At 39.6% G+C, this 12,215-nt stretch overlaps 1 protein-coding gene across 1 annotated transcript; it reads left to right on the top strand.

Moving 5' to 3' along the window:
* The first annotated feature begins 7,092 nt into the window (after positions 1-7,092).
* Positions 7,093-9,772, top strand: LOC138907188 (uncharacterized). The gene is made up of 5 exons (XM_070197547.1): positions 7,093-7,305; positions 7,392-7,463; positions 8,913-9,018; positions 9,076-9,237; positions 9,648-9,772. The coding sequence occupies exons 1-5, from the start codon at positions 7,093-7,095 to the stop codon at positions 9,770-9,772; spliced, it is 678 nt and encodes a 225-aa protein (XP_070053648.1).
* Positions 9,773-12,215: the final 2,443 nt, after the last annotated feature.

The raw sequence follows: 12,215 nt of genomic DNA, 5'->3' as shown, positions 1-12,215 counted from the left end.
CTTTCTCCTTGAAGCTGGTCAAATAAATCATCAATACACGATAAAGGATACTTATTCTTGATCGTAACTTTGTTTAACTGTCTGTAGTCGATGCACATATGCATAGTACCATCTTTCTTTTTCACAAACAGAACCGGTGCACCCCAAGGTGACACATTAGGCCTAATAAATCCCTTACCAAGAAGTTCCTAAAATTGCTCTTTCAATTCAGCTGGTGACATACAATACAGAGGAATAAAAATGGGTTGAGTGCCCGGCACCAAGTCAATACCGAAATCATTATCCCTGTCGGGCGGCATACCTGACAGGTCTGCATGAAATATATCCGGAAAGTCTCGCACTATCTGTACTGAATCAACAGTAGGAGTATATGCATCAACATCTCTTACAAAGGCCGAATATGACAAACATCCCTTACTAACCATACGTTGGGCCTTCAAATAAGAAATTACCCTGCTGGGCATAATGTAAAGAACCTCTCCATTCGACCTTCGGCAACCCCGACATCGCCAACGTCATAGTTTTTGCGTGCCATTCCAGAATAACATGACATGGAGACAACCAATTCATACCCAAGATTACATCGAAATCAATCATACTAAGCAATAAGAGATCAACTCTAGTCTCCAATCCCCCAATAGTTATCACACATGACCGATACACACGGTCTACAATAATAATATCGCCCACCGGTGTAGATACACGAACAGGTGAAACTAAGGACTCATAGGGCATATATAGATAATGAGTAAAGTACGATGATACATACGAATAAGTAGAACCAGGGTCAAATAATATAGAAGCTTCCCTGTGGTACACTGAGACAATACCTGTGATCACTGCATCTGAGGCAACGACATCTGGCCTGGCAGGAAAAGCATAGAATCAGGCTTGACCGCCACCTGATCAGCCTCCCCTTCTTAGGCGACCCCTAATTAGCTGAGCCCTACCCCGAGTTGGCTGGGCGGGTGGTGTAATTGCTGGTGCTGGTGCCGTTGGCCGATAACTCTGCTGTGGAGCCCCACTCAACAGCCTAAGACAATCTTTCTTGAAATGACCAAATTTTCCGCACTCGAAACAAACCCTCATTTGACGGAACTATTGCTCCTGATAACCCAAGGAATTACCTGTAGAAGCCTGAGCAGACGAGGCATGATGAGAACTCTGTGCTGGTAGTGCACTGAATGAAGACTGGCTTGAGTGAGAACTGTAAGAACCATGGTTAGTTGATGCACCACGATGGGATGGACGACCCGTCTGAGCGGGCATATAAGGGCGTCCCCCAGAAGGTATCCCGCCAAAACTACCCGAACCTCGAGGCCTCTTGGCCTCCCTCTCACCATGCTCTTCGCTACGGACCACTTCTATCTGCCGAGCAATGTCAACCACCTCATCAAAAGTGGTACCAGATACCTTCTCCCTAGTTATAAGCAACCACAACTGATACGTGAGGCCATCAATGAACCTCTTAATCCTCTCCCTATCAGTGGGAACCAGCCAAATTGCGTGACGAGCCAACTCATAAAACCTCATCTCGTACTGGGTCACAGACATGCCATCCTGTCGAAGCTGCTCAAACTGGCTGCGCAGCTCCTCCCTACGAGACTGCAGCACGAACTTCTCCAAAAAGAGAACAAAGAACTCCTGCCATGTAAGTGGTACTGCACCGACCGGCCTGCGCCTCTCATATGCCTCCCACCATTTGAAGGCAGCCCCAGAAAACTGAAAAGTAGTGAACGAGACCCCACTGGTCTCCAAAATACCGTTGTCCGAAGCATCTGCTGGCATTTATCCAGAAAACCCTGAGCATTCTCTGACTCAGCATCGCTAAATGATGGAGATCGAAGCCTCCCAAATCTCTCAAGTCTCCTCTGCTCATCATCTGCCATAACGGGGACTACCGGGGCCTGAGCAGCTGCAGCCGGCTGGGCTGGTTGTTCCCCCTATATCTGAAATCTCTGCACTACCTGCTTTGGAGTATGGGCAATAGGAGTATGAGTACCTCTCCCGACCTAAGAAATGACTAGTGCGGCCTGAGCCAAAACCACTTGAGCAAGGCCAGTGCAAACTGTCAATATCTAGGACAAAGCCTCCTGAAGGCCTGGAATCACAGTGGGCATAGTTGGAGCCTGAGCTGGTCCCACCGGCTCAACTATATTTGGAATCTATTCCTCAGCTGGAGCAACTGGTAGTGCTACAGGTGCTGCTCTAACTGTTGTAGGAGCTACACCTCGACGTCTACCTCGTCCCCAGCCTCTACCACGGCCCCAGCCTCTCGCGGCCCTAACTGGTGGCATTGGTGGCTGACCGTCCGATCCGGTAGTACGTGTCCTCATCATCTATGAGAAAATGGAATAACATAAATTTAGTTTTCGGAATCAACAAATTCGCACGACAGAATACAAGAAAACGAAATTTTTCCTAAGGGTTCGGCAACCTTTCGAAGATAAGTACATATGTCTCCATACCGATCCGCAAGACTCTACTAAACCTGCTCATGAATCGTGAGACCTATGTAACGTAGGCTCTGATACCAACTTGTCACGACCCAAAATCCTAACCTGTTGTGATGGTGCCTATCTCAATACTAGGAAAGCCGACAACCTCAATAAACCACGATTCCTCTTAAGTTTGAAAACATAATATTTAAATTCAGTAGAAATATCTCACATATATTGATATAAATACACTCTCAAAATCCGGTGTCAGTGAGTACATGAGCATCTAAATGATAACAAAGTCTGACTGATAAAAACACTGCCTGAAAATGAAGAACAGTACAATAACTGAAAAGAAGAGAGTCAAGGTCAGCGGACGCCAAACAGCTACCTTGATAGTCTCCAACTAATAACACTCTCAGATCTAACAGTCGTCGTATCCGAAAGCACCTGGATCTGTACACGAGATGCAGGGTGTAGTATGAGTACAACCAACTCAGCAAGTAACAATACTAAATAAAGGACTAAAAGTAGTGACAAGCTTCACATTTAAGTCCAATTATAGTAATTTCCAACATAAGAAGGTATGCGTGCTTTCAAGTTCAATACTTAATGCCCAAACAGTAATTTATGACAACTGAAGTACAACAATAATGAAATCAATGCATCATCTCAGGACCACAGTCACTCAGCCATTCCATTCACTTAGCACTCAGCACTCAGGACTCAGCACTCGCACTCAGTAGCTACCTGCGCTCACTGGGTGTGTGTACAGACTCCGGAGGGGCTCTTTCAGCCCAAGCGCTATAATCCATACGGATAACTCACGTGCTATAGTATAATATATGGACCCGCACGGACAATTCACATGCTGCACGGACATCTCACGTGCTGTACGGACATCTCACATGCTATAGTATCAATATCTGGATCCGCACGGACATCTCACGTGCTATAGTATCAATATCTGGATCCGCACGGACAACTCACATGCTGCACGGACATCTCACGTGCTATAGTATCAATATCTGGATCCGCACGGACAACTCACGTGCTGCACGGACAACTCACGTGCTATAGTATCAATATCTAGATCCACACGGATAACTCACGTGCTGTACGGACAACTCACGTGCTATAGTATAATATCTCACAATCAGGCCCTCGGCCTCACTCAGTAATAAATCTCTCCAGTCTCTCGGGCTTTCAATAATCATGATAATCAACCCAAACAACAATGATATGATGCATCAATAATGAACAATAGAGACTGAGATAAAATAAAGAAGTAAATTGTGACTGAGTACGAAACAATAATTTAGCAGATAATTCAACATGTACACAACCTATGTGGGTCCCTATAGTGTCAACACATAATCTAAACATGATTTGTGGTTCAATTTCTCTACTACATGGAGAATGTACAGATAACCATATAGATTATTCAACTACACAATTCCATGTAATTTGAACAAGTCTCAATTCCTACGGTGCACGCACACACGCCCATCAGCTAGCATGTAAGTCACCTAAAAATCGATCACATAACACAAAATCCGGGGTTTCATACACTCAGAACCAGATTTAAAACTGTTACTTACCTCAAACCGCGAAATTCATTATTCTGCTATGCATTTGCCTCGCGAATCCATCTCCAAATGTCTCGAATTTAGTCACAATTAATTCAATTCAATCAATACAAATTATAGGAATTAACTCCATATGAAAATACTAATTTTTGAATAAAATCCGAAATGCACCCAAAAATCGCCCGTGGGGCTCACGTCTCAGAACCCGACAAAAGTTACAAAATATGAATGCCCGTTCAATCACGAGTCCAACCATACAAATTTTACCAAATTCCAACATCAACTCGACCCTCAAATCTTCAAATTAAACCAAGAGGGTTTTCACAATTTTCCAACTTAAATCACTGATTAAATATTAAAAATAACCATGGATTCGGGTAATTTGACCAATATTGAGTTAAGAATACTTACTCCGTTGGTTTTCCTTGAAAATCTCCCGAATCGCCTCTTTCCGAGCTCCAATTCGTCAAAAATAGAAAATGGGACGAAAGTACTTAAACTCTCTGCCCAGAAATTTGCTCTACGTGATCGCGGACAATCTCACGCGATCGCGTAGCACAGTTTGCCCCTAACCAATTTTAACCTTACGCAATCGCGGACCTGTCCACGCGATCGCAAAGCTCAACTTCACAAACCTATGCAATCGCGGACTTGTCCACACGATCGCGAAGTACAAACACGTGACCTCCACTTCTGCTCTATTTCCTCTACGCGAACGCGACCTTAGCCACGCGTTCGCGAATCACAAAATTCCAGAGCCACATGATCATATTCATCTTCACGCGATCGCGAAGAACAATTTCTCCACTTCCCCAGCTAAGCCTACGCGATCGCAGACCTTCTCACGCGATCGTGTAGAAGGAAACCAGATAGAGATATGAGAAAATTTCCAGCAACACTCCAAGTCTAAAAATTTATCGGTTAACCATCCGAAACTCACCCGAGGCCCCCGGGACCTCAACAAAATACACGAACAAATCCTAAAATATCATATGAACTTAGTCAAAATCTCAAATCACATCAAAAAAATGCTAAAACCACGAATCATACCCCAATTCAAGCCTAATGAAACTAAGAATTTTTAACTTTTACATTCAACGCTGATACCTATCAAATCAAGTCCGATTGACCTCAAATTTTGCACACAAGTCATAAATGACATACCAGACCTATTCTAATTTCCAAAATCAAATTTTGACCCCGATATCAAAAAGTCAACTCCCGGTCAAACTTCCAAACTTAAATTTCTATTTTAGCCATTTCAAGCCTAATTTACCTACGGGTTTCCAAGTAATTTTTCGTACACGCTCCTAAGTCCAAAATCACCATACAGAGCTATTGGAATTATTAAAATTCTATTCCGAGGTTGTTTACATATAAGTCGATATTCAGTCACTATTTTAACTTAAACTTTAAACCTTGGAACTAAGTGTTCCAATTTATTTACCGGACCCGAATCAATCACCCCGACGAGTCACATAACAACTGTAAAGTATAAATTGAGCAATAAATGGGAGAACGAGGTTGTAATACTCAAAACGACCGGCCGGGTCGTTACAGAATCTTTTAAAAAAAATTCGGCCAAAGCTCCAATGTGAAGAAAAAGAAGAAAATGAAGAAAGAAAGGATCAATTTTCTAGAGAAGAGTTGGAAAGACTGGAAATTGATTTTGCCGGTAAGGAATGGTCACTGGGGAAGATGACGACGGGTGGGTGGGGTTCTCATTTTTATATTTAATTATTTTCTAATTTTTTATATTTGTTGGAGTTAAATACATGTGTCCTTGTCTTATTCGTCAGTCTGGCGTATGAATTTTACGTACCTTTTGTGTTTGGCTGCCTATAAATTTTGTGTCTAAATGACACATTCGAGCTGTGGTTGGAGTGTTCAAATGGAACAGACTTAATATGGAGTGTCAAAGTGAAAAGTGAGGACAATTTTAAGGGGCTGTCGAATGGGACTCATTTTACACCACAAGTTTAAAAGTCTTCTTTCTTTTCTTAAACTTCGTGCTAGTCAAATGGGTTCACATAAATTAAAATGGAGGAAGCATTAAGTTACCATGCCACAATAATTTATGGTAAGTTCTTGATATTGATAGATCTAAACTCAATTTAGTATCAAGGTATTCATAATTAGTTAAGTGAGAAGCTTTATTCATGTTGTTTTAATGTTGTTTCCATATTAGTATTTTGACTATGATATCACTTTTATTTTCTACACTTTATGAATTTTACCACTTGGATACCCCATAGATGTATGGTGCAAGAAAAATTTGAGAAGAGTTTCGAATTAGGACGGGTATGGCATTATTGATATTCTAATTCTTAACATTGCATATTAGTAACCCCTCAAGCTTTGTAAAAAGTCTTTGTTTCTCTCTCAGCACTTGTTAGCGTAACATGCGCATCCATGGGGAAGAGGACTCGGATTCCTACCCAGAAGGTGATCGAAGCTCGGGAAACTAGCAAGCAAGTATCAGTGTAGATGCAGAAGCGAGGAAATCAAGAAACAATGGAGATTTGTGGCAGTAATCAAAACCTAAAAATAGCGACAAGAGAAGTGGAAATTGGGCAGATTCGAGGTAAGGAGAAGCTTGAGGGCCGATTTTAAGCACCATGCAGATTTGAATTACCATCTCAATCAAAAATTGATGAAATAATTACAGAGGAAATCAATAGAACAGTGATGGCGGGAACCAATGGAATAGTGCAAATGGCAGCTAAACCAAAATCTGTCTTGCAGGAATGGGAGGAAGGGATGGAGGCAGCTGTTAAACTCCACTGATAGGAAGTCATTGGATGACGAGGTTGAAGATGAAACAAAAATGATTATTGGCAGAACACTATTGTATGCTATGTACTGGGGGCACATCCCCCTTTCAATGTACTTAACAAATTACATACAAAGATAATGGGGGAAACATGGCATAAACAAGGTCTCTATGTTAAAGAATGGAATTGTGTTGGTGAGGTTTGATACCTCAATTGGTAAAAATAAGGTACTTCGGGGAGGTATCTATCATTTCGACAATAAGCCTTTTTTTTAAGGCATGGCATAAACATATGGATTTTACCGGAGAAGAGTTGTACACAGTCCCAATTTGGGTGAAGTTACCAGGTTTGGACTTCAAATACTGGGGTCCCAAAGTGCTCAGCAAAATAGGAAGCATGATAGGAAAACCTTTGATGGATGATAAGAATACTGAAAAGAAGATTGACCTGAACTGTGCAAGGTTACTTATTGAGGTATATGCGAATTCCCCACTGTCAGATAAGGTATTTTTCAAAAATGAGAAGGGGGCCCTTGTGGAACAGAGAATACAGTATGATTGGAATCTGTGTTATGCAAACATTTTCAAAAGTATGATCACTCTGAGGAAGAATATAGGAGGAAGAAGCAGCCAAATCCTCCAAAGCAGCACAATGAAGTACAAGTAGTTAAGGCATCTGGCATAAATAAATATCAAGAGAACACCATTCCAATTGTGGCATCACCAAGACCACAGTAGAGAATGGTACATACACATCAGTGGAAGTTGAGACTATGAAACCACAGGAGGTAATTGACAAAGGGAAGGAACATAATGCTACTGGTTGGGGGACTCTTATCAATACCAGGATCACCTAAGGGGAAAACTCAACAGATACGAGCGAGTCATAACACTTTCAATGTATTAAGAGAATCCAGTACTAGCAGACCACAACAAAGTATCCAGGTTCAACATGGGGGAGGCATTGTACTTTCTCCAATAGGAGATGGATAATATACCGTGTTGGAATGTTAGGGGCTTAAATTCCCCTAACAAATAAAAGGAGGTCAAACTCCTTTGTAGTAAGGAAAATAATGGTCTAGTTGGACTGCTAGAGACCAAAGAAAAGGCAGAAAAAGTTGATAGAGCAGCTACTAGTATGTTTGGAGGTTGTCACTACCTCACAAACCTAGATCACCATTACAATGGTAGAGTGTTTCTGACATGGAAGCCAGACTGCTACCATGTTAGGCATATGATTGGAACTGCTCAGAGTATCACTTGATAGTTACAGATATTATTTCTCAAGTAGAGTTTAACCTGACAGTTGTGTATGCTTTCAATACTAAGGAAGAAAGAAGAGAATTGCGGCATCATTTCAAGAGTATAAGTGGAGGGGTTACAAAACCATAGCTGATCCTGGGGGATTTTAACTTAATACTGCAAGCAGAAGATAGAATTTAAGGAGTACAAGTTAGTATGGGTGAGGTGATAGACTTACAAGATTGTATTGATGTTTGTGAGCTAATTGAATTACCATATGGAGGGTGTAGATACACATGGAATGACAAGCATGGAGATAATAGAGTCTTCTCCAAAATTTATCGGGCATTTGTCAATAGGGAATGGTTCGACAATATGTCAATAGTTCACGCCAACTTTCTAGTGGAATGGATCAATGATCACTGCCCTTTTAAAACTAACAAAGACTACTGATGCGTCTAAGATAACAAGAGCTTTTAAATTTTGTAATGTATGGGCCTGACATCCTCAATTTAAAAATATTGTTATGTATGGCAACAACATATAGAAGGTTGCAGTATGTTACAAGTAGCCAAGAAGCTTAAGTTACTAAAGTAGACTCTTAAGAAGGCTAATCACCAATATTTTAGGAATATCTTAAGTGAAGTTGAAGATGATAGGGCAACATTAAGTCAAGCTCAAACTAAAATGCATACTAATCCTACAAATATGACATTACAAGAGAAGGAGAAGATATTATATCAGCAGTTTAGGAAGTCCTCATATCTAGCAGAGACGTTTCTATAGTAGAGGAGTAAGGCTACCTGGATCAAGTTAGATAATGATAATACTAGATACTTTTACTCAGTCATCAAACACAAATGATTATAGAAGGCTATTACTCATATCAAAGATCATACTGGGGCAATGCAAACTGATAGTACAAGTATGCAAACTGATAGTACAAGTTATGCTGAGAAGAAAAGAAAGAAGAAGAGTAAGAGCTTTTGGCAGCTTTTTTAAGAATGGGAACACACTCTCTACTGAGTAGCAGATGGAACTGATAACGCAGCTAATGAGGTGAAGCAAGCTATAATTAGTATTGTTGTTAATAAAAGCCCAGGGCCAGATGGTTATGGTAGTGAATTCTATAGAGAAGCCAGGAGTATAATTGGCAATGATGTTACAAAAGCCATCCTGGAGTTCCTGGAAAATGGTAAATTGTTAAGGCAAATTAACTCAACAGTGATCTCTCTAATTCCTAAAGTTCTACTGCCAGAATACGCCAGCCAGTTCCGACTAATATCATGATGCAATGTAATCTACAAATGCATTTCCAAGAAGTTATGCATGAGACTCAAGAAAGCAATAACAAGCAGTAGCAGAGAACCATGTAGCATTTATTGAAGGGAGGTCTTTGATACATAATGTATTAACCTGTCATGATTTGCTTAGACACTACAACATGAAGACTTATCCTAGATGTCAAATGCAAATAGACCTTTGAAAGGCCTATGATATGATCAACTTAGAGTTTATTGAAGAATCTTTGAGAGGTTTTGGATTTCCTGACTCATTCACTAGGCTGGTGATGGAATTTGTAACTACCACACAACTTTATGTCAGAGTTAATGGGGAGAGCCATGGTTATTTTAAAGGGAGAAGAGGACTTAGGCAAGGGGATCCCATTTTCTCCTACTATTTGTAATGGTTATGGAGTATCTCTCAAGGGTCCTCAGCAGGATGAGTGATCTACCTAACTTTAGATTTCACCCCATGTGAAAGACTACAAGGTTGACACACTTAATATTTACAGATGATCTTATGATCTTTTACAAAGGGAATGTAAAGTCTGTAGCGAGAGTCATGGAAGAACTACAACATTTCAGTGATGTCACAGGTAGGGGTGGGCAAAGTTTGGGCAAACCCCAAATCCGATCTTTTTGAATTTTTGGTTTGAATTTTTGGATTATGGATTGGAGTTCGGATTTTATTTTTAAAAATTTTAGATTTTGGATTGGATTTTGGATTTGGGACCTTGAAATTTTGGATATCCGAAAATCCGAAATTTTTGTACCTTATATTTAGCCTTACCAGTTAGACATTAGCCCATTACGACATAATCCATATACATACTTAATACTAATAAGTCTAAATCTCTAATAGTATCATGCCCATTAAACATTAGCCCGTATATTCAATACAAATTACTAAGTTAAATATGGGATTCTCTACTAAATCAAATATAATATAGGGTTTTCTTTTGTCTCACGTCTCTCCCACACAGCCACACCATACATGCGTTTGTAAACACTGAAGAGTCAAAGCCGAAGTTGACTAAAGATTAAATTTTGAGGTCACCTTTCCCAATTAATCTTTTAATTTATAACAGTATAATTTGAATCAGTGTGATCTATTGCATATTCAAGATCTTTTTTCTTGAAGAGGCATTATATAGAGTCGAGAAGATATCAAAAACTAAAGCATCTTTTGATTACCATCTTTCTACTTCATTTAAATGATTATTTTTATGTCGAGTATTTTCTATAAGCTCAACTCATAGGCTTAAAAGTCAGAACCGAAAATCCAAAAAATCCAATCCGATTAATCCGAAACCAAACTTAAATAATCCGATCCAATCCAAAATTATTTGGATTGGATTTGGATTGTAATTTCTTTAATCCGAAAAATAAAAATCCAAACCGCAATTTCATATTCAATCCGAACTGCCCGAACGCCCACCCCTAGTCACTGAGTTGGAGTCAAATCTCGATAAGTCTAGCAATTTTATAGCAGGTTTCACTTTAGGAACATTACCTATAAGGTACTTGGGCCTCCTTCTTACCTCAAGAAAATGGAAAAAGATGGACACAGTTAGTAGATAAGATCACAAGCAAAATAACTGCATATACAAGACAATTTTCATATGCCGGAAGATATCAGATCATTTTGGCAGTCTTATTTTCTATGTACAATTTTTGAAGTGTTGTGTTCATCCTGCCACAAAGTGTGGTAAAGGAGGTTGACAGAAAGTACAGGGATTTCCTATGGGGTGCTACATAACAAGGAAAATAACTTTAGTGACTTGGGACAAAGTGTGTATACCAAAGAAGTACGGGAACTTGAATATTAAAGGCTGTTGCAAATGGAATGTTGTCTTTGTTGGAAAGTTACTCTGGCAACTTGCCAGGAAAAAAGATATCTTGTGGGTGAAATGGATTAATAGTATTTACATGAAGGTCAATGAGACTATATGGGAACATAATCATCCAGGAGATTGTAATTGGTATTGGAAGAAATTGAACTTTCTTAAGGCTCAGATGGCAGGCTGGTACCAAAGTGACAAATACATGTTAACATCAACAGGTGAATACTCACTGTCTAAGAGCTATCAACAGATGTTAGGACCTTTTCCTAGAGTAAGGGAAGTTGATCTAATGTGGAGTTCAGTTATGCTTCCTAAACAGAGAATTATAGTGTGGTTAGCGTGTCAAAACAAGCTGTTAACTAAGGAGAGATTAGCTCGAATAATGAAACATGTAGATGATCAACACTGCTGCTTATGTTTCAGGCACATGTAGAGACCCAAATGTAAGTGGATTTCAAAACTTAGAGACAAACTGAGCACTTGATTGAGCATCAAGGTACACGACACTGAATCAAGTCAGGTGATGAAGTGGATCAAAAGGAAAAGATGGAGCCAATTTCAGAAGAAAATAGTTGCAGCAGTATGGGGTGACATGCTATATTACACTTGGCAAGCAAGAAACTGGAGGATTTTTGGGTAAGGAACTGTAGGTAGAGATTTTGTGTTTGCTCATAGTAAAAAAAGATATCACGGATAGAATAAGTACATTGTGTAAGTCTAAGAGAGCTCGTAAGAGTCCATTAATAATTCAGATATTATGTAACTAGAATTCTGTTTGTTTGTCATGAGATCTAGTATCTCAGGTACTCTTCCTAGAAGGTAGCCAATGATACTAGAGGCTCTTTAGGATGTAAATTGATTTGGTTGTTAAGGTAATATTTCACATTTATTATCAAAAAAAAACATTGCATATTAGTATATAACATTTTAATCACTGGAAAAAACGGTTCAGATATACTTTAGGGTAATTCATACTCTTGAAGTTATTAATATTTTTCTATTTTTAATGAATTTCTATTTTACCTAACAGAAGTATAATGAAGTGT

Source organism: Nicotiana tomentosiformis, chromosome 1 (assembly GCF_000390325.3).
Source record: "Nicotiana tomentosiformis chromosome 1, ASM39032v3, whole genome shotgun sequence".
Lineage (NCBI taxonomy): Eukaryota > Viridiplantae > Streptophyta > Magnoliopsida > Solanales > Solanaceae > Nicotiana > Nicotiana tomentosiformis.
This window is presented reverse-complemented; position numbering and strand designations above follow the sequence as displayed.

Coding starts and splice junctions, on each gene's coding strand:
- LOC138907188 (XM_070197547.1), top strand. CDS start 7,093: ATGGATTTTACCGGAGAAGAGTTGTACACAGTCCCAATTTGGGTGAAG. Junction 7,464..8,912: donor AGCAGCACAATGAAGTACAA/GTAGTTAAGGCA, acceptor AAATGATTATAG/AAGGCTATTACTCATATCAA. Junction 9,238..9,647: donor CCTGGAGTTCCTGGAAAATG/GTAAATTGTTAA, acceptor ACTTTATGTCAG/AGTTAATGGGGAGAGCCATG.